Raw genomic sequence first — 27,875 nt, 5'->3', positions numbered from 1 at the left:
AGTGCTCAGCACATAGTAGATGCTCAGCCAGTGCTGGCTGAAAGAGGAATCGGACGTGTGTGTGGCCTGGAGGAGCACACAACCCAGAGAGAAAGATGGACATGAGTGGGGGGAGGAAAGGTTAAAGTTCTGGGTGTGTTTCAAGCACAGTTGGGTTAGGAGATGAGGCTGGCGTGGGTGGCAGGAGGTGACATCAGAGGCGAGGCAGGGCCTTGTAAGAATGCTTGTAAGATGTTTGGCTTTTATTCTAAATGCAAGGAGAAGCCTCTGGAAGGTTCCAAGCTTGCACTGTCGGATAGAACCTTCCGCCATGACGGACGTGTTCTATACTCTGCACTGAACAAAACAGCAGCCACTAGCTTCCTCATGCAACTGCCGGGCACTCAAAATGTGTGTGGCTGCTGCAACCGAAGAACTGGAAAAATCTAGTTGGATTTAAAATTCAGTTTGGGGGTGCCTGGCTGGCTCAGTCAGTGGAGCATGCGACTCTTGGTCTTTGGGTTTTGAGTTGGAGCCCCGCTTTGGGTGTAGAGATTACTTAAAAATAAAAGCTTTCAATGTTGAATAAATAAATAAATAAGTTTTAGTTGGCTTTAACTTTAATTAATTTAAATTCAAATAGCCCACAGTATCTGCCATAAGCAGTGGGGTGACTTGCTCAGATTTGTTTTGTGGACAGGTGGGAAGTAGGGGCTGGGAGCAGGGTAAGTGGGCAGGGACTGTGCCACCGGTCCAGAGGAGAGGCACTGGTATCCCAGAACTAGACTAGGGTGGAAGTGAGGCAGTAGAGAGAGGGGCTCAGATTCCAGGTTTGTTCTGGACATATAGATGGATCAGCTGTTGAGGGAGGAAGGATCAACTATGACATGGACAATGGGTCATTGAGTGTGATAGGGAAACTGGGGTGCCCATATGAGGAGGTTCAGGTGCCCATAGCCCATCCACAGAGAGTGGGATTGGGGCACTAAGGAGCTGTCAAGACCAGAGACCGAAATGGGAGCATTCTTAGTGAGTAGCTGGTATTTATGGCCATAGGGTTGGAGATTCTTCCTGGCTTCCCAGCGGTACTGAGTGAGGAAGAGTTAGGGGCTGGACTAGGAGGGAAGTAGAGGCAGAGAGAGTGAGAGCCACTGGCCAGAGAAATGACAGGGATCCAAGAGTCCTGAGGGATGCAGACACAGTGAGGACGGCAGGGCCCCTGTGAATAACAGCCGGACTTCACCAGGGCCTCCATGAGCCCTGAAGAACAAGTGACATTCATTTTCTTTTTTTTTTTTTTTTAAGATTTTATTTATTTATTTGACAGAGAGAAATCACAAGTAGTTGGAGAGGCAGGCAGAGAGAGAGAGGGAAGCAGGCTCCCCGCTGAGCAGAGAGCCTGATCCGGGACTCGATCCCAGGACCCTGAGATCATGACCCGAGTCGAAGGCAGCGGCTTAACCCACTGAGCCACCCAGGCGCCCCGTGACATTCATTTTCTTTGTCGTTATGCTTTTCTGAATTCTTCATAATGAAAATGCCTATCTTTTGTGATGAAAAAATATTGTTTTTTATTTTTTTACAGCTTCATTGAGATAGAATTCATGTGCAATAAACTCCACATATTTGAAGTGAGCAGTTTGATGAGTTTTGACATTTGTAACACACTTTTGAAACCATTGTGATAATCAGATAACAGACATTTCCATCACTCCCAAGAGATATTGTTGTTGTTGTTTTTCATCTAAGAACTAAAGGGGGAAAAAGAAATAAGATTATTGGTGATGTCTCCCTCAATTTCCTACATTTTCTGGGATGTGGTTATGTGGTCTGAAATTTATTTAGAAATCAAACACACACAAAACATTTATCCTGTTAAAAAAAATCTCATACACACACACACACACACACACACACACACACACACACACACGGTTATGTGGTCTGAATTTTATTTAGAAATCAAACACACACAAAACATTTATCCTGTTTAAAAAAATCACACACACACCACCACCACCACCACCACCACCAGCACCACCACCCCCCCCTCAGGCATCCTCAGCCATCCCTGAACCCAGAGAGAGATTCTGGCAAACCCCTCCCCAAGGCTGCCCTTTCCCTTTGTTGGAAGAAGCGGCTGGGACCCAACAGCCCCCTCTGCTGGATAGAATGCAGAACTTCCAATGCGTCGAAACGCCGTGTAAACAGCCCAATGTCCAACAAATGAATTGTCAATCCGAATGCGGTACATCCATACAATGGAATATTATTTGGCCACAAAAAGGAATGCAGTACTGATACTACAACATGGGTGAACCTTTAAAACTTCTGCTAAGGGAAAGAAGCCTGTCATAAAAGGCCACATACTGTATGATTCCATTTATATGAAATGTCCAGAATGGACTTATCTCTAGAAATAGAAAGTAGGTTGGTGGTTGCTGGGGATAAGGAGGTAGGAGGAATGGGGAATGACTGTTAAAGGTCATTGTGTTTCTTTTTAGAAATGTCCTAGAACTAGATAATTGTTCTAGGTTTTACACAACTTTGTGAATATACTAAAAATTATTCCAGGATACACTTGAAAAGGGTGAATAGTATGATATGCAAATTATCTTAATAAAGCTGTTCTTTTAAAAAACAAAAATCTTGGAGGATAAGTTAAGCCAGCCCTTGGGTCCCCAACCTGGATGAAAGCAGCCCCTGATCCTACTGACCTAGAGGTAAGGAGGAGCATTTTTCTAGCATCTCTTTGAATGCTCCCATGAGCCCAGGGATTCAACCTCACTCCACTCCACACACCACAGATGAGGATATATTTGCATGTCACCCAGCCTTTCAGCTGTGGGCAGGCTCGAGATCATCTTTCAGCTCCATAGCCTCTGTTCTTTGTATCGTTCTGAAGTCAGAAGGCCCCACTAGTGTGAAACCAGGAAATTTCCATTTGTTCTTTATAAAATGGACTGGTCACCCCTTCCCTTAGGGACTTCCTGAGCAGGTCTGCCAGCTACAGTTAGACAGGATGTGCACTGCACGAGGGCACACATCAAAGGGGGCATGGTTCCCTGCTTAGACCTAGTAGATATGAATATTGGTGGTGACAGCAATTGTAAAAAGGTGTCTTTTCTCACAAAATCAGTTTATAAAAGCAGTTTTCTAACATATGGATATCAAATGCCATGAGCAAGAAGGGCTATTTTTAAATTGAGGTGAAATTCACATAACAAAATTAACCGTTTTAAAGTGAACAGTTCAGAGAGATCTAGTATATTCAGTGTTGTGCAACCATAGAGCTTGTATCTAGTTAGAAAATATTTTTGTAACCAGGTGCCTGGGTGGCTCAGTTGGTTGAGTGTCTGACTCTTGATTTCAGCTCAGGTCGTGATCTCAGAGTTGTGGGATCAAGCCCCGTGTCAGCCTCTATGCCCTGCATGAAGCCGGACTGAGATTCTCTCCCTCTCCCTCTGTCTCCCACCATATGTAACTTTTACATCACCACAAACTAAAAAGAAATGCCACACTCATTACTCAGTGGCTCTCTATTTCTCCCTCCTTCCAACCCTTGACAACCACTAACCTTTCTGTCTTTATAGATTTACCTATTCTGGACATTTCATATTAATGGATTCAAATAATGTGTGGCCTTTTGTGTTTCACTTCTTTCTTCAAGCATAGGGTTTTCAAGGTTCAACGATGTTGTAGCACGTGTCAGTACTTCATTCCTTTTTAAGACTGAATGATATTTTGGGGCTCCTGATTGGCTCAGTGGGCTAAAAGCCTCTGCCTTCAGCTCAGGTCATGATCTCAGGGTCCTGGGATCAAGCCCCACATGGGGCTCTCTGCTCAGCCAGGAGCCTGCTTCCACCCCTCTTCTGCCTGCCTCTCTGCCTACTTGTGATCTCTGTCAGATAAATAAATAAAATCTTAAAAAAAAAAAAGACAATGATATTCCATTGTATGGCTAGACCACATTGTTTGCCCATTCATCTGTTGGTGGACATTTGGCTTGTATGTATAATGTTGCTCTGAACATGTATAACATGCACTTGAGTCCTTGTTTTAATTCTCTGGTGAACATTCTTAGGAATGGGATTTTTGGATCATATGGTGAGTCTATGTTTAACTCTTGAAGGAAGTGCATGGGTACCTGTTTCTAATTAACACAAAGGCACTGCATGGGTGGGCGCAGTGGCATTGCCCATGTGAATTGCACAGCCTTCCATCCACTCAGCCCTAACCAGCTGCCCAGCCTGGGGCTTAGGAGCTCCATAGATGTGACTTGTTCCCCCCCTCATAGCTATCATGCTGGCAGGAGGAAGAGAGAGGGCTGAGAGAAAAAGACAGTGACTCCTTAGTCGCACAGCAGTAATGGGGGGGCACAGACTTGAGCCCAGCCTGCCCAAGTCCCATATTGGTGTTCCTGACCACTGTGCCATCAGGTGCGATTGTCAGAGGTGGCATTATAAAGTCAGCAGGGCTTTCTGCCTGAAGACCTACCTAAGACCAACTTCACTATCTGGGCCTTTTCTTGCTCTTTCCTTTCTCCTGTCTGTACCCTCATCTCCACCCACTTTGGGGCCCGGAGACCAGAGGAAGGCTTCCTTCAAGTGGGATGTGGCCATGTGACCCCTTTCTGACATCTGTCATCCATCATCTGTCATGTATCAGCCCCAGGGAGCTACAGGCAAGATCAGAAAACTAGGGCGATCAATACGGCTTTCTTCAGTCTGCTTGTGTGTGCTGTGCTGGACGGTGCCTGGCTGGGCACCTCCTCCAGCCCGCCAGCCCCAGGCCCGGAATGGGGAGCATGGATCTATCTCAGTGGGATGTCCTTGGCCAAGGGCTCCACATGAGTGAGTGTGTGGGTCTTTTCTCCTAGGGCCCTCTCAGCTAGAACTCCACCTGCCTTCTGCAGGATCAATTATTGACGAGGCCCCTGCAGCCAGCAGGGGTTGGGGGGGGGGGTCCTGGCTGCAGTTTCCAGCCCTCACAGAGAGTGAAGGGGTGGGGACAAGATGAACTTCTTCCTGAAGGCATGGCCTGTGAGATGGTCCGGGCTGTGGCTTCTCGTGGTCAGAGGCCCAGAGCACCCTCAGGCCGGGGGGGTACCATCCACCTGTGGGGCACAAGAGCGCCCTGGGGCTGCTTTGCTTCCCAGAACACCCACCATGTGTCTCTGGAGACAGGGTGGGGGGCAAGCAGAGCGAAGGGCCTGTAGACAGCAGGCTGGGGCGCAGGCTCAGACAGGTGGCTGGTGGTCCTGAATGCTGGGAAGGCGCCTGGATGTGGGGGTGGAAGCTGGGAAGGATCTAGGCTGCCTGGAAAGAGGTGGAGGCGGTGTGACAGCCACATTTCCCGTCTGCCTATCAACTTCCCTCAGGGGAAGGCCCGACATATGGGAGGTGACATGGGGAGGCCACAGCAGATGGCAGAGGAGCCCAGGAGCTGCTGGGTGGGTGTTATCCTGGGGCAGTGCCTCAAGTCCTGGGCTTCTTTGGCGACCGTGGACCCAGGGCCCCCCCAGTCTTCAGGAGCGCCTTCTCCCTCAGAAGGGGAGGGCCCTCCCTGAGCTGTGTGCTGCTTCTTCTGAAGGCTCCCCTCACCCCATGCCTTCTCTCAGTCCCTGCTCTGGGCCTGCATGGTTGTCATATCCCTCCGGCAGGCTTGGAAATGCTTGTGACCCTGGGCCTTTCCCAGGTACCCTAATTCTCATCTGTGTGAATGGAAGTGATCCTTTGTCCATCTCTCTGTTCCAGTTACCTAGATCTTAGGTAACCTTGGGTCTCCCGGCTTAAGACGTCCTAGGTCTCTCTGGAGAGTGAAGTTCATCTGGGGGTGGCTCCCATCTCACCCCACTGCTGAAGTCAGAGTTGAATGGATCCTCAGCCTCCCCTCTCCAGTCTAGGGGCCCAAAGAGGGGCTGGGGCAGGGGTAAGTGAGTCGGTGCCCAGGGCACTAGATTAAGGAGGCTGGGAGCAAGTGACCCACTCTGGGTCACTGGGGATTTTTCATCACAGGTCACCTGGCTGCAGGGCTGGGGACTACTAAAACCGTGGGGGCTCAGGCAGGAAGGGGTGACAGATGAAGGAACTGAGTTCATTTCCTGACTCTGCTGAGGACTCTGAGGAGGGTTGGGTGTGGTTGGGGCTATGCGAATAAACCTCTTTTGGGGTAACAACCCTGGGTGACAGTGCACTGGGACTGCCTGACTGGGGGATAGACATATAAGGGACATAATGTCCCATGGGCAAACCTGCTTGGCAGGGACATATGGCTGAGGGACAAGCCTCTTCCGAACCATTTGGATCTAGTCCTGGGTCTCTACCCCAGAAATGACAGCCACATTTTGAGGTGTTTGAAGAGAACCTCTCTGTTGACGTGTTGATTCTGACAGGAGACTGTATCAGCTGGTGGGAAACAACTAAGCATGCACAGTGGACAACACGGGGAGAGTTTAATAAAGGGCTACTTACAGAGAGTGGGTGTGCCTGAGACACTGTGGTTCCAGCTCAGCAGGTCCCCATTATTGCCCCCCCTAATCCGGGGACCTGAAGGCAGGAGGAGAGGGCGCCCTTGGAGAGGCCAGCCCACTGTGGCTGGGCTCCTCCATCCCATGACGTTTCCTGTTGTGTGCCACAAACCTGGTCCTAGTGCAGCCTGCACCCCGCGACCTCCCACTCCAAGATTGTGTCCAATGGACCAAGCTGGGCCACGAGTCCTCAGAAGGGCCAGCAAGTTCTCTTTGGGAATCCCGAGTGTACACAGCTACAACCACAAGGATGGTCACCACAGTAACTTTGGTAAAAGGTTGAAGCTGGACACAAACCTCATGTCCTGCTTAGGGGGCAGGGCACTTGGGACTCTGGTCCATCACCCAAAGGAAAACTGGCAGCTGCTAAAGGAACAAGCCGGGTCCGTGTGCACAGAGGGCTCCCGCAGGTCAACCAGAATGCAGGCTGCCGGGCAGCATGTGTGGTGAGAGATCATTCTGGCCAAACGACAAATGAGACAACACACATGGCAATGCTGCCGAGGAATCATCTGGAAGGACTCCCACAGCTGTTAACAACACTTACTTCCAAGGACGAGAGTGGGGGGTGGGCTTTCACTCTGCATACAAAGCCTTGTAGTGTCTTGTTTTGATTTACAATAAACAAGCACAGAATTCCTTCAAGAGTGATATATGTAAAGAAGTGTTTTAGATCTGTAAAAAATGAGCAATAAAATATGGTGAAGGGGGACTGAATAGAAAAAGATGCCAGTGTTTTTCCCCAACCAGCATCTGGCAAATTGCTATGGGCCAACCAGCTTGCGCTGGGCCCTCCCAGTGTGCCAGGCGCTGTGTGGGGGGGCACTGACCAGAGGAGCTGTTTGCAAAATGCCTACCATCTCAGAGAAGCAGGTAGGATGTGCCCCAAGGTGTCCACCTCCTTGTGGATCGGGATGGATGGGGATAAGTGGGCTCATCCCAGGGCTGTGGGGGAGGGGCGGGGGAAGTTCACAGGCCCCACAGAAGAGCAACACGAGGGGCTAGAGATCACAGGTACTCTGGGTGGGAGCTGGGGAGGGGAGGCCTGAATTGTTCCTGCCTGTTCTGGATGTGCAGGAAGGGGTGGTGTAGATGGGGAACTGGCTAGACTCTGGAGGGCCTCTGACATCCTCCAAAGATCCACGGATGCCACCATGAAGGTCCTGAGAGGCACACACCTAGTGTTTTCTCATTCTCCAGGCCTTTCCTGTGCAGGTCAGAGGGAGAGAGGGACGGCGAGGCAATGATGGGCACTGGCCCAGCAGCATCTGGGTGACTATTGCCAGTAACCGCAGGACAGTGCCATACACAAGGCATGCAGCAGTAATTCACCCCAGGGGCAGCTGGGCAGCCTCCTTCCCATAGCACAGCTAGAGAAATTCATTGTCCAGCTGGGCCAGAGAGGCATGAATGGCCTGCTTGGCCCATCCTTGTCCACTGACCAACAGGACAAGATCCTAGGAATCAAGGAGAAGCCAAAGATGATCCCTTGGCCAGAAGGAGCCTGAGAGACCCTCTTGTCTATCCTCCATCAGAGGAGGAAGGCTGCCCAGGGATTCCACAAATCTATGGCAGAGGGACAGTGGACAGTGAGGCCTGGGGCTCTGAGGCCTAGAACTGCAAGTCCTGGTGATTACAGGAAAGGCCCAAGCAGGGATGACAGGTGAATTTTTCCTCACATGCTGGCTTTTGACAAGTCCTGCTTGCCCTCACCACTGAGAAAACAAGGATCCTGAGGCTGACCTAGGAAAGCTGGCAGAGTGCCTGTATGGGCAGCTCATGTGTGCCAAGGGCGAGAGAGGCGGGCCATGAGTCACCAGGGTCTCATGTCTGTGGTTCTGAGGACTTTCAAGGCTGGGGGGGTGAGTGTCTGGCAACTCTGTAGGCGACACTGGCCTTCCAGAAGATCACTGCACTGCACCCACCAGCAGGGCTGTGGGGGTACTCCTGGGCAGCCAGTGTGGGCCTTTTATGGCTCCCAACCTGCTAATGAGCAGAGGCTGAGCTCTGGGGCTCAGGATGATGGGTGGGCAGACACAGATGGCTTCACGTCACCACTCCACGGTCGCGGAAGGCACTGCCCATGTGTGTGCAGCAAGTAGAGGCTTCTGGTGTAGGCTCCAGCTAACAGCAACCCAGGCTGGAGGATGTCGTGCTCTCCTGGGTCTCAGGTGGACTCCCCTCCATTCCTGTAAGGACAGGGGAAGTCATGTGGCCCCAACTAACACCTGAAGCTGACATGGGGCAGCCTCCCTCCCCTGCCACTGGCACCTTCCAGCGACTCTGCTGGTTAGAGCTGAGCTTGACCTCCCAGGCCTCTCAGTCAAGGACTTGGTGACTTGGTACAGGCCGATAGGTCTGGGAAGTATTCCAGATGGTGGAACAGCATGGGGAAAGACAGAGATGGGGAGAGCCAAAGCAGGGACACATTCACGCAGCTAGGGATACCTAGTCTGGTTCATGAGGCAGATGCCAGGAGGGCAAAGAGAGCCAGGGAGTGAGTCTGAGCTGGCAGGAAGGGTCAGGGGGGCTGAGGGCCTGACATCAGAATCATGACAAAAAGAGTTCCCCAGAGAGGACTGCACGGGAGAACAATTTAAGGGAGTGGCCTCTTGGGACAGGAGGCTGGTGGATGTGAGTTTTAGGTTGCAAGCCTGCTCCCCAGCCCCTGGCCCTGCTGTCTGTACGCACGGATGAGGTCTCCATCGCCGACCTGGAGCCGGGTGCTGTTCCTCTTCTCCAAGTCCTGTAGAACCGACTGCTCGAATGCCAGGGCAGCTACGCGGCTGAAGAATGCCTTCACGTTCTCCCCTGTGGGCCCAAGAGATGGCCCTGACCCCACTGCCTCAGCCCTTACCTCGAGATGAATTTGGGAGCCAGTGGGTGTGGATGCCAGGGCGGCCCACCTGTGGGCTGCCTAGTGTGGCACAGTGCAAGTGATTGGGGGCTGGCCAACCTGGCTTCCCATCTCCGGGGGTTCTGGGGCGCCCAGCCCCGGAAGCTCCCTCAAACCTCTGAGACTTGGTTTCCCAGCGTTTCCTCTTCCAATTAATAAGCACTGAGCATCTCCTGTGGTCCTGGCACTGGGATGTGTGGAGATTGGAAGGAAGGGTGTCTGTTTTCCTGTCACTTCTGAGTACCTCTTCAGTGGGCAGCTGCTGTCAACTCCCACATAGAGCCTTTGTGCGTCCTCCTTCAGATATAGAAGCCCAAATGATGGAGAATAAAGAAGCTGAGAAAAAGATAAACAACTACTGGATCACGAGGGGAGAATCTGAGAGATAAGTGATCCCATTAGATGAAACAATATTAGAATAATTGGGATCCCAGAAGAAGAAAGAGAGAGAGGGTCAGAAGGTATACTGGAGCAAATTATAGCAGAAGACATCCCTAATTTGGGGAAGGAAACAGGCATCAAAATCCAGGAAGCACAGAGAAAGCCCCTCAAAATCCATAAAAATAGGTCAACATCCCCTCATCTGATAGTAACGCAAGTCTCAGAAACAAAGAGAAAATACTAAAGGTAGCACTGGACAAGAGGTCTGTAACCTAGAAAGGTAGAAATATTAGATTGGCAGCAGACCTATTCACAGAGGTAGGCCAGAAAGGCCTGGCAAGATATATTCAGAGTACTAAATGAGAAAAATATGCAGCCAAGGATACTATATCCAGGTAGGCTGTCATTGAAAATAGAAGGAGAGATATATCCTTCATATCCCACACATCCTTTGTGCAGAATATGAAAGTCCCAAACCAAATTGAGGTGAAGAGGACTTTGGTCCATTAGCTGGATGATTCCTAGCAGAAGCAGATGACCTCCCAGAATTGGTCATGTCACCAGCTCCCTTGACCAGGTCTCTGCCCCAGATAGCCCCAGGGCTATCCCTTCAGACAGGACTGGAGAAGGCCACCCGTCTGGGAACAGGGCTAGGTTCCAGCCCCCGACCTGTGCACTACCCTTGGGCAGCTATACAATCTATACAACTGCACAGGGCAATCTTGCTTGGCCCATGGGGAACTCTCAGTGAATCTTCCATTAAAGCAGGGAAGGGGTGGGTCCATAGGGCATGGGGGTCATTGTCAGGAAGGAGCAGAGGGAACTGGGTATGGGCACTGCCATCCATGATAGGCTGGAGGTTGTTCTTCCCCTTTGCCTCGTGGTGCACACCCTTAATGCTCCCATCCTTGCCTCCCGTAGTCCTTGGTCAGAGGTCTACTGTGGTCCCTTACCTGGGGCAAGGAACACAAGGCATAATTCCAGAGTCCCCAGAGCTGCTGGGTCCTTCTATGAGCCAGAAATAATTGCATGTTATTTCATTTCACATCCCCCATCGCAACCAACAACTTGTGTTTTTTAAGTGCGTCCTTTGCTTCTCTACATTTTCTAATTTTTACTCAGTGAATACATATGGCTTTTGTAATTTAAAACATGTTTTGTAATAAAAAATGAAATGAGATGGACAGCATCACCCCATTTCCCAAATAAGGATACTGAGGCGAAAAAATTAGGCATCTTACCAGGGCTGGAGTAAGCAATGGCCCGTGGATGAGGGCAGCTCAGGGCCTGGGGACTCTGTGTGACTGGGGGCCCCATGTGCCTAGAGGACAGACTGGTGGGCTATGAATGAAGGCCAGGGGGCTGTGAGCCATGTTGCAGTGTTCTCCATGATGACATCAGGCAAGGGATGGGAGACCCCAGTTACTGGGTCTTTCTTTGTGCCAGGAGGTGCCTCTTACCCAGCTACCTTAGGATGGGTGGGCAGGATGGTACAGTGGTTACAGGAGAGGGCTATATTCCAACCCCAGCTCTGCTGCTCCCTGGCTCTGCTTCAAGGAGGAAGGGGGATGTGTCAGAGAACATGGGCATAGGGCCAGGTGTTGCTCTTCCTGCTGGCCATACTTCTGGTCTCCCCCTAGAGATGAGAAGACTCCTCTCAGGCAGTGGAAGGCCCTACATGGTCACCAGCATAGCTGGCTGTGACTCAAGCATGCCACAGAGCCGCCGAAGGAAACTGCCAATACCCACTGGGGCACCAACCCCGCACCCACTCACCTGTCTTAGCTGACACCGACCAGTACTCCGCCTTCATCTCGTTGGCCAGACGCACAGCCTCCACTTCTGCCTGCTCACATGCAGCCCCTGACTGGGGGAAGCAGCCTTCCTGACCTAGTTTTCCAGGCCCTTCCGTTGGGGGCGCTCCCCACTGTGCCTCTGCTCTCCCCAGCTCATCCCTCCCCAGCACATGGGCAGAGGGTACGCCTTCCCCAGGGGTGAGATCCCAGTGATTCCTCTCTGATGAGGTGAGCACAGGTGCCCCTTACTTTCAGCTCTGGGTCTTCAAATTTCCATCTAGGCACATCATCAGCACCTCCCCTTCCCTCCCCAAGCTTGGGTTGAAAGTGGCTGCATTTTCCCGAGGGCCATAGGCCTCTAGCTCTGGTGTGCTCACCAGAAGGTCCTTCTTTGTTCCCACAAGGAACACGAAGCAGGAGCCCGGCTCATTTTCTCTTAGTGCGTCCTCCAGCCACTGCCTAGAAGGCACAGAAGGGAGACAGGCTGATGGCATCCATCCACCTAGAAAGATCTGAGGAAGACCACGGGATGGGGGATGCAGATGTGGGTCTGCTCCAGGGCTGGGAGCACTGAGTCTTGAGTTTCAGGGAGGGCAGAGTGGGTTGACCAGCTGGCTGAGTGGGGCGCTGGTCCTGCTACCAGCTGAGCTTTGGCTGGACTGCAGGTGGGCAGGGACCCAAAAGCACTGGTCAGGGGAGGTGAGGACCCTGCCCTGGTTCTGCCCTCACCCTGTGTCACCTTGGGGGAGTCCTGCCCTTTCATCCACTTGAATGATCACCCCAACCTCCCTCACAGGGCTTGGGAGAAATGGGATATAAATGTCCCAAACCAAAGAGAGGTAAAGAGGACTTTGGTTCATTAACTGGCTGATTCCTAGCAGAAGCAGATGACCCCCCAGAATTGGTCATGTTACCAGCTCCCATGATCAGGTCTCTGCCCCAGATAGCCCCAGGGGTATTCCTTCAGACAGGACTGGATGTATATATAATTTGTAGGACCCAGAGTAAAGTGAAAATGTGAGGTCCCTCAACCAGCAACGATTAAAACTTTCAAGATGGTGACAGCAGAACTTTAAAGCAAATGCAGGCCCTCCCGAGTCCCAGCTCCTATGTGACGGGCCTGGCTGTGTACCCTGAGCTGGTTCCACCTTCAGCAGGTGGGTGCCAATCTTAAGGGATAATATGGTAACTGGACAGTATGTGGTCTTTGGGCAGTCAGTTCTGACAAGCAAGTATGGTCCCTTGCACCGCCCATGGGGGGCCCAGCTCATGGGAGATCCAGAACCAAAGAGGACCAAAAAGGCCAGAGAGTCTCAGACTTGCCTGGTGTGCTCCAGGGTCTGCACGTCAGTGAGGTCAAAGGCTGTGATGATCACTGGACACAGGGAGAAGCCAAGAACCGGTCAGCAGTAGGTGAGACAACCATGGTGTACAAGGAGGGGCTCCCCTCAGGCAGCTCCCTGCTCCCCAAGAGAAACCCAGAGAGGAGCCTGGCTCCCGCAGAGCTGCTGGAGTGGTCCCCACCCAGGCAATCAGCCCTAATCCCCAGTATGGAGGCTAGGAAGGAGACACCCCATGGCTGCCTCTTGGGACCTCCTACCCATCACCCTCTCCGACCCATATCCAGAGGCCCAGCCCCAGAGGACATCCAGGGACGCAAGATGAGCTCATGGGCTTCTGTGTTCAACTCTTCCTTCTGCCACTTACAGCCAAGAGAGCTCAGGTGAGGGCCTTAACTGCTGAGAGCCTCAATTTCCCCATCTGTGAAATGGTGAGAACGATACCTCAGGCTTTCAGGGGTGCTGTGAGGTTTATTTTTACAAGCTTGGGTCTAGGGCCTGACATAGGACTTTCGACCAACAGCAGCTATGGTTATGAGGGCAATTAGCAACAACCAGCTTTAGGGGAACAATGTCTGAGGAGCTGGGTGGTTCTCATCTCTGGCTCCACCCAGGTTCTGTGGTGTCCAGGATCCTGCTGGAGTCCTGAGGGGAGTCCCATGCGGCTCAGAAAGGCCGGCTCTCTACTAGGCCTGGGGGTGTGAGCAGAGCCAGGCAGAACTTTACCTGCAGCTTGGCTGAAGGCTGCAAGAGGCCCCCCGAGGCAGAGGGGAATGAAGCAAAGGAGGACACTGAGAATAGTGACGGTGGCAGGCCAGGCTGCGGTTCCCAGGGTTGTACCAGGTGCCTAATACCTCATCTTCAAGGGGTGTCGTCCCCCTTAGAAGACAGGCCAGAGCTGGAACTTCAACCCAAGGCCAAGGGACTCACGGTTTATTTCCTGGTCTTGCTTTTTTCCCAAACCTCAAATGGCAATGTTATGATTTCTTTTTACCAGGACCGAGTAGATGTAAATGGGTCTCATAGCGTGAGCCTGGTTTTGGATACTGTGAATGGCTCTCATGTCTCTCACTGAAACCACTGGGGGCGCTGGGGTTGGAGTGGGGAGCTTGTCTGCAAGGCCTGTCCAGTGCCTGGGCCAGCCCCCGACCCCCACTGGCAGGTGCAGTCCTTCTGTGGCCCTCTGCTCCTACCCTCCAGCCTCGCCTCCTTGCACCTCCTCCAGGAGTCGACTATGCTCTTCTTTTCTGGGGTCTCTGGACATGCACCTCCCCCTGGGCATCCTTCTGAGCTGAAACTGGCTGAGACTCCCAGGGAGCATCGGCCAGCACAGGGTCCCTGAAGGATGTGACTGCCGAGGCCAACCCCAGGCCCGGCTGGCTCGAAGGCAGTCTCCTCAGCCCCGAGGACTGGCCAGGGATTTTCTCAGTGGTTCTTGGAGGGCGGATTTGGTACCCGTGAAGAGGACCCGGACTTCTTGCTATGAGCCCAGTGGGAGCCTCCTGCTGTACGCGGCTGAGGGCCCCACCATTGCTATCACCCGGATGCTCACCCTGGGCACCCCGGTAGTAGGCAGATGCAATGCACTTGAACTTCTCCTGCCCTGCTGTGTCCCAGCTGTGTGGTGGCAGAGATAGAAAGGGAAAAAGAGAGGGGGCAGATTAAGCACTTGCAGTGGTCTGAGCCAGCAGGCTGGTGGGGCTGTGGGCAGGCAGGCCTGAGGGCTTGTGCCAACTACCAGCCAGAGGTCCCCACCCACAATTCCTCACGATTTCCTTCCTAAGGTGCCCCATGGGGCAATTCCCTGACTGGATTCACTGTGGGGGAGGGGCATGCCCCAGTTCCACTGCCTAGATGAATGGAGGGGTGGCGGTGTCTAACAGGGATGTGGCGTTTGTCTACCTGGGTGACTCTGATCAGGTAGCTCTGGCTCTCTGGAGAAGGGGAGCCCCTGGTTCTATGGAAAAGAATGCAACAATTGATCGATGATATCTGCCATTGGCACAGTATAGGACAGGGGACACACATACTGAGATCTACTGGCTCTGGTTTAGAACTAGGCAGGTGGTCACTGTGCAGATCTGAGTCTGAAAACCCATCCCTTTTTAAAATTAACAGATCAGAATTAAACTTTCTGCCATAAATGGAAAAGCAGACAAATCATGAATAAGAGCTCAATAGTCTGCAATTTTTTTGAAGTGATTCAGCATGATGTAGAACTTTTTGGCTCTATTCTGTCATTAATTCATTCATACTGTCTTTTGCTTCTGAAGATCATGCTGGGTGGGAAGCTGGGAGGGTGGCTTGGAGATGGGGCCAACCGAGTAGCTGGCAGTGGAGGGACAATGAGAAGGTAAGCCAGGACGGTGTATCTGTTCTAGTTAGATAAGGCTGGTGGCCACAAGGAGGAGCCCAGCACAGGCCGTTCTCTGCCCGGCTCCACCTTGGCTGTCCCATCAGCTCTGTGGCTTCAAAGCCCCTTGGTCCTGCAGCCCTGCAGCCCTGCATTGTCACAGCCTCTTCTGCTCTGGTCTGGCCCTGACTCTCCCTCGGGCAAGATTCGGTGGTGCCATCTGTGTCTAGGACTGCACTGGAGCTGTTCTCAGAGAAGTAGGCATTATCATGACAGAGTTAAGAGCTGAGACCATGAGAAGGTGAACTCCATTCTGATGACCATGGATCTCTAGGGTAAGCCCAGGCAGAGCTTAGAGGATTGAGGAATGAAACCAGAGGAGCAGGTGTGACCCCCGCAGAGAGAGAGAAAAGAGAAGGGGAGGGACCAGGACAGAGGCAGCAAGCAAGAAGGGTATAGGGGCAGCTAGGAGGAGAGCCTAGGAAAGGGAGGAGGCCACACAGGAGAACCTGGAAGGGCTAGTGACACAGACAGACCTGCTGTATCTTCCAGGTGCCAGAGGAGATGGACAGCTGGGTCCAGGGCCCTGGTGGGAAAGTGTGAGCTTGGAGGAGAGATTCTGGGCTGTTCTGAGGGAAACTAGAGGGGAGGAGCTGAAGCCAGCAGGCTACCAAGAGGCAGAGACATGGGGTCTGGCAGGGAAACAGACAGAGGGAGAGAGACAGGGGGAGTGGAGTCAGAGCAGAGGGGTGAGGAGGAGGAGCGGGGTATGTCAAGCCTAGGGAAGGCACGTGGACTAGGTGGTCTCCACCAGGCCTTAGCATGCAGGGACCATTTTGGGCTCCACTTTCCAGATGAGAACAGATACACAGAGGTCTGAAGTGACTTGCCAGAAGCGACCCTGCTGGCCTGATGAATGGGATCACTGAGGGCCAGGCAGGCCAGAGGCAGAGACCTGAAGCCAAAACGTGAGCGGTAGGTATTGGGGAGGACAAAGGTGGATGGGCACATCAGGCTGTGAGGACTTCCCCAGGTCTGATGACCAATGTGAGACACCCATGGGGGTGAGGGAGTATATGGGGCTTTGAGGAACTGGAAAAGCCCAGGGTCATATACCCATTCCTGTTTGTCCAGAGAAGTCCTCACTGAACACCACAGGGCACAGTCCAGAAGGAGCTCACCGTGGCTTTCCCCATGGGTCTCCCTCCGCAGAGCCCACCCAGGAGCCACACAGGAAATGGTGTTACATGAGGGCAACTTACATCTGCAGGCTGTAGGGGATGCCAGCGATCTCAAAGCGTTCAATTTCAAAGTCTACCCCGATGGTGGCCTTGTAGTCACGGTCAAAGACATTCTTGCAAAACCTGCGGGAGTCGAGGAAGTCATCAGAGAGGCTATGTGTAGAAGCTTTGCTCATGACAGTGCAAGTCTGCAGGCAACAAAATGGCCACCCAGAGGGAATATAAGGAGATGATGATGGTCCACGAAGATACAGAGAAGACAGACAGAGCTGTCATTGAGAACTGTGTTGGGGAAGAGGGGCTGCGGCAGCCTGGAAGGCAAAGGTCAGGGCCAGTGAAGTCTGAGCCCATGGTCCTGGGGGATGGTGTCACGAATGCCAGGGTCCTAGGACGCTGCACCCCTCCGCCCGACCTGCCGCTCCCTGATGCCTTGTACCCCCTCTGAGTTGTGGTTCCCAGAAGTCATACAGTTTTGACTATGACAATGTTAACTGGGCCTCCAAGGGAAAGGTGTGACAACCAATGCCAGGAGGCGTTGCCAGCGGGCGCACCTGTGGATGAGGCTGGTCTTGCCCACGTAGAGATCGCCAACGACAACCACCTTGGAGAGCCGCAGCCTGTGAGGGATATGGTTGTGTTGCTTACAAGCATGGCCACAGAGTATCTTCACACGTACAGGCCCTTCCTTCCCTGAACTCCCCACTCATGAGCCACGTCTCAGTCCTTGACAGGGTACGGGGCACTCTGGGATGTCTGTCTCTATCCCTGGCACTCAAGGGGAGAGCAGGAGGGCCTGCATTTGTTCTTGGGACTCTGCTGTCCCTGGGGCTATATACTCTTGACCCCAATGGGCCCAAGCCCTGTTATGAAGGTCAGAACTGGGCGCGAGGGGAGCCTGAGTCTTGTTCTGATGGAGAAGACAGAGAAGTCCCAGGTGCAGCTGTGTCCAAGCTGGGGGCACGCACAGTAAGGAACCCGGAGCATGCCAAGGGTGCAGACAGTGTCAACATGCAGGGGATACAGCCACGGGGACAGAGCACCCACACCCTCCGACACATGCCTGGGGCTGCATGGGCTCCTGCTTTTTGCAAGCAGGACACCTCTGTCACCTAACTGCCTTGGAGGTGTCTGCAAGGGCCACGCAGCCCCCACAAGGTGAGCAGTGGACAGGGCTCAGGCCAGGACTCAGCTCTGGGCTATGGCTTGAGGTAAACTGGCTCTGGGGTTCTTGGGCTCTCCAGGGACCTTGCTCACTGAGAGCAGCCACCACCCCAACCCCACCCTGTGTGTATCCTGCACTCCCTGAGGCACCATGCCTGGGACTGTGGGTGGAAGTTTCGGCAGCTCATGCCAAAGGAGCTCAATGGGCAAACCTCTGACAAGGTACTTCCTCTGCCTGCAGACAGCAAGAAGGCACCTGTGTCACCTCGTAACCTGGTACAGCTCCCTGGCCATGTGTGGGGGCACAGAGGCTGTGTCTTCTCTGCTCCCAGGGGGCCTCTGGTCCTGGAGTAGGGTTGACCTGACTCCACCTGCCAAAAAGTTTTATGGGGGCACCCACTGTGCCTCAGTTTCCCATCTCCCAGAGCCATTATGAAGGATCAGAGAGGTACTCTGGGTGAAGTACCTTGTACGGAACCGGCCCTCCCTAACTGAAGGCCGGTGTTCTCATTCCGTGACCATGGCTGGGATGGCCATTTTGACCTGAGCCTGGCCTCACTCTGCACCCCCTGGGGAACCTCCGAGCCGGGCTTCCAATGAAAGCTCACCACACCTGTGTGACAGCTGGGAGCTCCTCAGGAGGAGAGGCAAAGCAGGCCTGGGTACCTGCGTCTTAGGAGAAGGAGTAACTGGGGTGCCAGAGTGGCTCAGTTGGCTAAGCATCTGCCTTTGGCTCAGGTCATGATCCCAGGGTCCAGGGATCAAGCCCCGTGTCGGGCTCCTTGTTCAGCGGGAAGCCTGCTTCTTCTCTCTCTCCCTCTGCCTGCTACTCTGTCTGCTTGTGCTCTCTCTGTCAAATAAATAAAATCTTTAAAAATTTCAAAAGAGAGAGAGAGGAGTAACTGCTGCGAGGTCCCTGTGCTGGCAGGGCTAGGTGGCGCCAGGTGCTACCGAGGTGGGAACAGAACAGACACAGCCCTTGCCCTCACAGGCTGGGTCTAGTGAGGAATCCAGAGAGGCAAACTCGTAATTCTGTGAGATAAGTGTCTGGGACCCAGGGGGGGCACCTTGGCCAACCCAGACTGGGGAGTGGGGGTAGCACGGGACTCCCCTAATGCTCTGAGAGGGACTGACCTTCCCCATGCTCCTGCTTTATTTCCGGTGATGAATGCAGGTGGGGAAATGTGGGTGTGGACAGGGTGTCTGGAGAGTAGCGTACATGGAAAAGGCTGGTGAGCAGAAGGGTAGGAAAGACATCCCAGACAAAGGAAGCACACATGTGCCGAGCCCTTGGGCTGAAGATCAGCCCCGTGACTTACTGAGAAAAGGGAAAGCCGTTCTCTATGGTAGATGTTCTCTATGGCAGCAAAGCCACACAAAAATGCCGATGGGCTCCAGGCCCGTACTGGACTGTATGGGTGTGGTCTAGGTAAGTGTTTCATTTGTTCTTCATACATTCATCCATGCATTCACACCTTGCCGCTGCCTCCCCCCCCATATCCTGTGTCCCTTGGGTCATGCGGTCACTCACCCCACGGTCCCTGTGTTCCTGTGCTGGCAGGTGGCGCTGACCTGTCCATGGAAGTGTTCCTTGAGCTGCAGGCAGGCATGAGGTGTGTACCACTGGAAGGGACAGACAGATGGGCATTTCATCCTGCGAAGCTGCAACTCCATCACCAAGCCCGGCAGTGAGGTGGTGACTTGCCTCCCAGCATTGCCTCCCTCCTGAAACTTGAAACTCCGGTTCGTTAGCTTTCCCTGACTCCCCTGTCACATCCATCCTTTGTGGCCTCAGTGGCCCTGACTCCAAGCTCCTGTGAGTCCTGTGGAGCAGCAGCAGGGGCCGGGCCAGACCAAAGGCCCCAGGTGGCAACTCAGAGAGCGGGGTCTCACCAGCAGCAGCTGTGTTCTTGCTGTGGGCATGTGGCAGGTCTCTGTCCTCTCTGGACCTCTCTAGGTGAGAAGAGGGTTGGGCTGTAAGGGCCCCCCCCTTTTTTTTTAAAGATTTAATTTATTTATTTGACAGAGAAAGATCACAATTAGGCAGAGAGAGAGAGAGAGGGAAGCAGGCTCCCCGCTGAGCAGAGAGCCCGATGTGGGACTCGATCCCAGGACCCTGAGATCATGATCTGAGCTGAAGGCAGCGGCCCAACCCACTGAGCCACCCAGGCGCCCCCTGTAAGGGCCCTTTTAACTCCAAGATCCTTCCATGCCTTCTGGGGATCCTGGATGCTATTTTTGCTTTAAAAATATGTTGTCTGTATGAATGGAAAATGTCCTGGAGGGCTCTTTGGGGTCTTCCCCAGTTCTTGGAAAGCAGGTCTGGGTTATGGTTGAAGAACATGATTGCAGGGTCAGGAAGACCTGCGTCTCCCCTTAGCTGCTGTGTGATCCCAGGCAGCTATCTAATGTATCTGAACTTTAATTTCCCCATCTGTAAGCCGGGGGCATAAAATGAAATGATGCTTGTGAAGCCATTAGCGCAGACCCAGCCTGGCATATACTAAGCACTCAACAAATGTTCGTGGCTATTAAGATATTACAACATATGTTGAACACACATTTGTTTTGTAATTGGAAAAGATGATATTAAGGAAACTGAAGGCGACTGCTGTGTTTTGCCCTCAGATTGGTGGAGGCTGGGTATGGAGTGCGGTTAAGGACGTGGGGAAAAGGGCATCGTTGGAAGCTGTGGGTGTGCTCTGCTGTGATATGGCAGTGGTCCCCCGGGGCCACCTGTTCTGTCCTTCGGGGCACTGCTTGAACCCACGGCTCCCCTGTGACAAGGACCCCACCCCCATCCCAAGCTGTAGTGTTTCTTCTGAGTTTCCAGGCACTGAGATGAGCTCTTTCCTGGCCCATCTGCCCCATCAGGCATATGTCCCCCAGGCACGGTGGAGGCAGCGATGACTAGAAGAAGGAGCTTTACAAAAGGGCAAGTCACAACACCTCAGTGAGCCCATTTCCTCATCTGCAAAGTGAGGACACTCGTAACAGCAGCTCTTCATGTGGTCGTTGGAAGATCAGATGGGTAATGTAGGTGAAGAGCTTAGTTTCGCAGCCTACATTTGTGTGGAACAGTGTCAGCTACCTCATGAGGAAGCAGGCTGCTTTCTCCTGTTGACTTTCATGTCAGCTTCAAACTGGGGACAGCCTGGTCATGGTGGTGGTCACTGGAGGAATCCCACCATTTTGGGTGCACTGAAGAAATGTAGTAGGGAAGACTGGGCAGAAAGTGGGAGCTGATTTTAGAAACAGGGAAACTGAGGCACAGAGTAAGAGAAGGGGCTTGCCCTACCTGATCACGCATTTCTCAAGTCTGAAGTGTGTGGCCCTGGGATAGAGGATGAACTGCCACACACAGGACGGGGGAGAATCTCACTCTGGGTGAAAGCACGATGGATGCCCCAGGCTGCCTCTCAGGGTAGGGGAACATTGGAGCCCTGGAGTCAGACCCAGGTCAAGTCCTGGCTCTGCAGCGCCCAGCTGTGTGACTCCAGGCAGCTCTCCTTATCTCTCTGAGCCTTGCTGATCTGTTCCGGAAATGGAGTCCTCTGTCCCATGAGACCTGAACTGTTTTGTGCCGATCACACTTCCCTTCCTTTCAGCTCACTAAACATTAGGGTCCATCATCCCTAGTGACCACAGTCAAGCTCTCTAGGGAAGCAATTTGTTTGGGCCTCTGTTGAGATGGAAAATTCCAGGGGAGCTGTCCCCAGGTCCGAGGCACCACTGCTTTCTCTGTGGGTGTGTAGAGGCAGAAAAGGTGAGAAGGTATGACTGCAGACCCAGATTACCCAAAGTCTGCAGTCACCTCCTTCCTCCTTACCAGCCTAGGCACAGAATTCAAAAGACAGAGAGGTCATTCCATGGAGAGGATTCTTCCCTCTATACCTGTCCCAAGTCACATGGAGGCAACCACTAATGGAAGGATCTTCTGTGTCCTTCCAGAGGTATTTTTGGCAAGTATAAACAAACACATATATTTGTTTTCTCCCCTCTCCTTTTTCCACCCATGGGAGTATACTAGGCACACTGCTCCATTCCTCGCCTTTTTACTTAATTGACTGACCTTCATTGCACATCCACTCCTGAAAGAAAGCGTCTGTCTCTTGTGGCAGAAGTAGCATTTTGCTGTTGAAGCAGCTCCCCCTGGAGGACACGGACACTTACATTGTATCTGACCTGCTTTATGAACTGATCAAAGAACTGGCCTTGAATGACTGGATCAGAAGACAGGGGCATTGCAATGGTGGGAAATATTGTCCCACGCCCCGTCTAGGGGTTGGACCAATTTGCATTGCCTGATGCGATTAATACTAGATTTTAATACACATGGAAGAGCCCTATTTGCAGCAGGAGCCGGAGGCAGAATGGTAAGGAAAGAGGAGGCTGGATTTGGTGTCAGGAAACTAGAGTGCTATTTTGATAATAGTAATAATAACAAAAAAACAGCAGTGAGCACGAGTCAGGTCAGGGATTTCCCGTTTACCAACAGCCAGGAACCCAATGTGAGTTTTTATCCTTATGTACCAGCAGGTCTGAGAGGTTGAGTAACTTGCCCACAGTCACATGGCTTAAAGACAGAGTCAGAATTCACACCCAGGACTGTCTGACTACAAAGTTTGTACCTTTAACCTCCATGCAACATTGTCTCCTGCTGTCACCCTTAATTTGCTGGTCCACCTTGGGCAAGTCAGGGCCAAGTGTCCCTGTTTCTAAAGAAGTCTAGTAAGCTCCCAGGGTTTGTTAGAGAGGGACTGACCTCCCCTATGCTCCTGCTTTGTTTCCAGTGATGAATGCCCGTGGGGAAATGTGGGTGTGGACAGGGTGTCTGGAGAGTAGCGTATATGGAAAAGGCTGGCTAATGACCCTCCTTACCTTAGGGAAGTTGGTGATGATGCGGTCCCTGCTCACCGGCGGCCCCAAAGGTGTCAGCGAGGACCTCATCCTTGCAGAGTGTCCTGTGAACCAATCAAGCAGGGGACAGAGAGTTAGGGAGCCGCACAAATCCCTGGGGACTCAGTAGCTATAAACACTGAACCACGCCTCTTTCTCCATCAGGGAAACTGGCCAGAGGCCCTATCTTTCCATCTGCAGGCAGTTTGGCTGGTGTGGGCATGGAGAAGACCCGGCTTTCCCTGCCCTGCCTGGAAGTCAGGGAGACCTGTGTCTCCTCCTGCCTGGTGTCTAACCAGGAGTGGCCCCTCTCCGACCTTACCACAAATGCCAAGCTATGCATCATCACAGCTCAGGGGTTGGAATCGGGACTGGAGTGGTCCCCTGCTCTTCCTCTCCGAGGTCTGAGGCTCTGGGTGGGTGAAGGGCCTTAGGTTTCAGCCGTCAGGCATTTCCCCCTGTCGCTTTACCGCACCCAACGCCTGGCCCCTTCACCCCTATTGCGCAGCCCTGCGTCTCCTGTCCTCCTCCTCTTCCCACTAGGGTGGACTTGGTCAAGTCCTTAACCAGGCCTATCGTCCTCCCGGACCTGATCCCGTTCTCCTTCAGGACCAACACGGGTCTCACCCAGGGCAGGAGCTCAGGAAATGAGGAGGCCCCACGGCTGCAGGCCGTGACGCCCTCCCAAGCAGGGCCTCCGGGACTGGGTCGCAGCGGTGCGGACTAAGGTGGGACAGAGTGGGCGGCGGACTCACCCGCGGAGGTGGCAAAGGCTCTGGAAGCTGCGCGGCCTGTTCTGGTGGGGCCTGTGGCTGCGATCACCATAGCAACTAGCGCCCTGCGGGACCCGGCGACATCTGACGAATCCCGGGCGTCGGGGACGGGGTCTGGGCGGGGCTCGCAGCGGAAAGAGTCCCGCACGTGGTTCGGAAGGGCGGTCACCGTAGCAACCGGAGCCTCTAGGGGGAGCAGCGGGCGCTTCCAAGACACTGCTCCACCGCCGGCGATCACCATGGTAACGAAGGCGGGATCGGGCAGGCGGGCAGTGGGCGGGGGCAGGGCGGCCAGGAGGCGGGGCCAGGACCCCGGGGCGGGGGCGGGGTGGAGAGACTCTCGCACTCAGCTTCCATGGGAAAGGTGGTAGTTTAATCGAACCGGTAGGGATTACGTGAGGTGTTTAAATATTTTTTTTCATAATATTAAGTACGATTTTTTCTGGTTATCTAAATAGTTCGTGTTTTTCTTTATATATTGGTATGGAGGGATATCCAAGATCCCTTGACTCCTTTTTCTTACTACCCGTATCTGATTTATCAGTAAATCCAGTAGTTTCTATCCTGAAAATTTGTCCAGTATCCTCTTACCGCCCGCCCCTTCCACTGGTATTGCCTTTGTACAAACCATCATCTTCTCTCCCTCCAACTGGTCGCCTTGCCTTTACCCTTGCTGTTAAACCTATTCCCAGTTCAGCGCCCCAGGGCTCCTCCTGTTAAAACCGATCAAACCACCAGCAATCTTTGGCTCCAAACCGTCCAATGCCTCCTCATCTCTTTCAGATTAATAAAATCCTTACAATGGCCCAAGAGGTTTCATGTAATTTGCTCTGGCTTTATTTCCTCTCATCTTCTACCGCTTACTCCCCATCCTCACATCCCACACAGGCTCCACTGGCCTCCTTGTTCCGGCAACATATCAGGCACAGGGGTGTTTGCACTGGCTGTTCTCTAAGCCTGGAATGTTTTTTTCCCCAGATCTTCACATTGCTCGCCTCCTTCCCCTTCACATCTGCTCATATAACTATACCTCTAGATGAGGCCTCCCCAAAGCAGCCTATTTACAATTGTAACATCCTCCCAACCTCTCATTCCGCTCTGTTTCTCCCAGGCACCTACTATTTTCTAACATACTATAAAACTTGTTGTTTATGTTGGTTGTCTATCTCCCCCCACTGGCTGCAGCAAGAGCAGGGGTGTTTGTGTTTATTTCACCCATGTAACACATGGGTTAAACAGTGCCTGGGCATAGCAGACATTGAGTGAATGTTAAGGGAGTGAATGAATATTAAATTTTTTTTAAAGATTTTATTTATTTATTTATTTGACAGGCAGAATCACAAGTAGGTGGAGAGGCAGGCAGAGAGAGAGAGAGGAGGAAGCAGGCTCCCCGCTGAGCAGAGAGCCCGATGCGGGGCTTGATCCCAGGACCCTGGGATCATGACCCGAGCCGAAGGCAGAGGCTTTAACCCACTGAGCCACCCAGGCGCCCCTGAATATTAAATTTTTAAAAAGAAGGTAGAGAACACTGAAGTATGCTGCTACAATAAAAAGTAAATGAATCATATTTACTTGTATAAATTTAGCTTAGCTCTGTAAAGATACCAGTGGTGGTTGTTACAGGTCAGGACAACCTGTTGGCTGGGGACTGAGGACGGATGGAGACATTTTACTTTCATACTTTCTAGATTTTCCTCTATGGTCATATATTGCTTATTCAATAAATAACTCAAATGAAAATAAACAATTTGGAAAACATGATAAATAACATCTCCCTATCTCTGGCCTTGCCAGGTCAGCCTTCATGTATTTTGGCGTGCTTTCCTCCTTCAAGTCTCTCCCACAGACACCTCCTCCTCTCAGCAATCATGGCTACACCATTGGCCTTTGATTGGAGTCCAGTCCCCTGCAGTGGCCTACCGTTCATTAACCTTAATCTGCATAGTTCTGAAACTAATGATGCCTGAATATCATATGCCTGGCTTCTCGAGCTAATTTTATAAAATTAATTTCTGTAATTAATGGCTGTTTAAAAGCTGACCTGTCGCTGAGCTCCTATAAGCTAGTTTCTGTTTGAAGAGTGAGGCATGTGGGCTAGATGGCCTCTAGAGGCACTTGTAAGACTGTGTAATCATAAAATGAGAGAGTAGTTAGCTTTGGAGAGGAAGATGGGCTATAGGATAGGGGAAGAGGATGCAGACATTCAGAATGTTCTTGGTGGTTAATTCACACATAGTTATTATATTTTTATGTTTTGTAATTAACATATATACCTATATAATGTTATGTGTATCTTTAAAAGTTAACAAAAAGAGATTGAAAAATAATAAAACTGAAGGGTAATTAAAATTAAAAAAAAGGACTCTAACCAGATTCTGAGAGGCCCAGGGTTCCCAGCTTTGAATATCTACTCGATTTGGCTCCCTAATTTCACAGACAAGGCACCTAAGGCTCACAAAAAAGAATTTGCCTAGTGAGTTAGAACTAGAATTCGAAACCAGATTTCTTGACTCCTACTCCAGCGCTCTCCACACTATCTTCCTAAAAAAGCTAGGAGGCTCTGGGTTAAAGATCCTTTATAGCTAGGTCCTTTGAGAACCACAGTAGGGGGCAGATCTCCCCATCACAATATGGGATCCTGGGCACACAGATCAGAGTAGTGATCTTCATTCCAAAGCTAATTGTGCTGGGGTAATACCTGTGCCTTTGTTAGTTAAGTTTCAGTGCTAAGGCTGCAGGCTTAGGGGATGGACTTAGGTGAGTTGCTCTACCTCTTCCTGTGCCTCAGTTTACTCAGCTATAAAACGGATGCAACTATCAACTTCAAGGTTCTTTGTGAAGATCACACAAGTTCGTGAAAGTGCTTTGTAGATTATAAATCTTGATTCAAGTCTATTAACCATTCATTTATGCTACACTGACTGAAATTTCTAGTATATTCCTGGCACTGGAAAGGCAAGTAAACAGGAATGACAAGGCCTCCATCCTCTGGGAAGTTGGAGTGTGCTGGGGGGAAACAGAAATAGAGAATTAGAGCCGGAACTGTGCCTGTGGGTTAATTAAATTATGGGGTTATTTACTACTTTGGAGCTGGGGAGAGAACAGGATTCATGGAGGAAGTGTACACTGAGCTGTGTCTTGAAGGGCAAAGAAGTGGTTAGTGTTACAAGCATCTCATCGGGCAGGAAAGAGTTGACCATTTGGGAAATTAAAAGAATCCAGCATGGCTGAAGGAGGTCATGAGCTAGGGCTTTGGGTAGCAGGCTAGGAGCTTGGACTGTGTCCTGAGACCAGGTGAAAGCCATGGGAGGGTTTTATGCAGGTGATGGATGGGTCTGGCTTGCTTTCAAGAGCAATTGCTCCAGCCAGCCCTGTGTTTGCTCCACTGCGGGGCTGATCTGTGTCATTAGCAGGTAATCAGATTGCAGATCAAGGAGCATGAGCCAGGGCTAGACAGTTCAGGGATCAGACCAGGGTAATTTAGGGGAAGCTACTGAACCTTTTTCTGAAGTTTGTCGGTAAACTGGATGTTATCACTTCCCAAGTTTACTCTGAGGATTAAAGGCATGCAGGGTTCAATTCAGAGTACAGTCACTTCGCTTCCCTTTTGTACCATGAACAAAGCTGAGCCGCCTTTGTTCTTCACCGTAACCCTGTAGAGCATCATTGTCCGCACTTTACAGCTGGTTCCGGCCTCGGGGCCCTTCGCGCCTGCGCGGTGGGCGCTGCTGGCGCTGTCGGGTAGCCTGGCAACCGGTCGCCTGGCAACGGGCGAGCGCTTCCGGGACCCCGGGCTGAGGCAGGTGAGCCAGCCGCCGCCAGAGGGATGGGGCGGGGTCGGGGTGGGGGTCCCCAGATTCACCCCTCCCTGTTCACACCGGTCTCTCGTCCTCTTACCTCCCTAACCCATGCTCCTTAGAAGAGGGCAGGACCCTGTCCCCAGCACCCACTACTCCTAGCTCGGAGAGCCCAGAAAAGGCCACATTCCTCCTAGCCAGGGCCCCCTCTCCTCTTGCCCCGGGGGGTCACTTGGTGTCCAGAATCAAAGTCAGGCTCACCTCCTTTACCGAAGCTGAGCATTCCTACAGGGCTGGGACTGTCAATGGGACTAATTGCAGGAACCACTACCACCATTAACAGTAGCCACAGAGGACATATTCAGAGACTGCTGTGCCAGGCTCCTGGGTAGCAGCAGTTCCTATAACCACTCTGGCAGGGAAGGAAGGAGGTGTTCTTATCACTTTCCTTTTGCAGCAGTAGAAAGACACAGATAGAAGTAACTTGTCAAGGGCCACCCGCGGCCTAGGTCTGGACCCCGTTCTTAATTACAGTTGACCCTCGAACAACATAGGGGTCAGGAGTGCCAACACTACCCTTCCCCCACAATCTAAAATCCACTTATAACTTTTGACTCCCTCCTTAACTATTACTAAGTCCATTGTTGACCAGAAGCCTTACCGATAACATACACTGTCGATGACCACGTATGTTATATTTATTGTATACTATACTATATTCTCACAATAA

The 27,875-nt window shown here is 52.0% G+C and overlaps 2 protein-coding genes across 19 annotated transcripts in view; one reads left to right on the top strand and one right to left on the bottom strand.

Moving 5' to 3' along the window:
* Nucleotides 1-1,206: 1,206 nt before the first annotated feature.
* RAB36 (RAB36, member RAS oncogene family) overlaps nt 1,207-27,875 on the bottom strand; it is a 32,073-nt gene continuing 5,404 nt past the window's right edge. For 2 of the 18 annotated variants that reach the window (XM_059408935.1, XM_059408936.1), the window contains exons 2-11: nt 22,558-22,640; nt 19,208-19,299; nt 17,067-17,132; nt 16,537-16,638; nt 14,474-14,538; nt 12,901-12,956; nt 11,959-12,036; nt 11,562-11,652; nt 9,222-9,319; nt 3,720-8,697 (exon numbers count right to left, since the gene is read on the bottom strand). In XM_059408935.1, the coding sequence (XP_059264918.1) occupies nt 8,560-8,697; nt 9,222-9,319; nt 11,562-11,652; nt 11,959-12,036; nt 12,901-12,956; nt 14,474-14,538; nt 16,537-16,638; nt 17,067-17,132; nt 19,208-19,299; nt 22,558-22,626 (855 nt within the window). In that variant the 5' untranslated portion in view covers nt 22,627-22,640 and the 3' untranslated portion in view covers nt 3,720-8,559. The other 16 variants (XR_009405949.1, XR_009405944.1, XR_009405948.1 and 13 more) reach the window with 16 other exon arrangements.
* Nucleotides 26,765-27,875, top strand: part of RSPH14 (radial spoke head 14 homolog) — a 76,767-nt gene continuing 75,656 nt past the window's right edge. Inside the window, exon 1 of the mRNA XM_059408940.1 lies at nt 26,765-27,151. The gene's annotated coding sequence lies outside the window, so the exon portion shown is untranslated. The remainder of the gene's footprint in view (nt 27,152-27,875) is intronic.

The sequence above is a fragment of the Mustela nigripes genome, chromosome 8, assembly GCF_022355385.1.
Source record: "Mustela nigripes isolate SB6536 chromosome 8, MUSNIG.SB6536, whole genome shotgun sequence".
Classification (NCBI taxonomy): Eukaryota; Metazoa; Chordata; class Mammalia; order Carnivora; family Mustelidae; genus Mustela; species Mustela nigripes.
The sequence above is the reverse complement of the archived record's forward strand: the minus strand, read 5'-3'. Positions and strand labels throughout refer to the sequence as shown.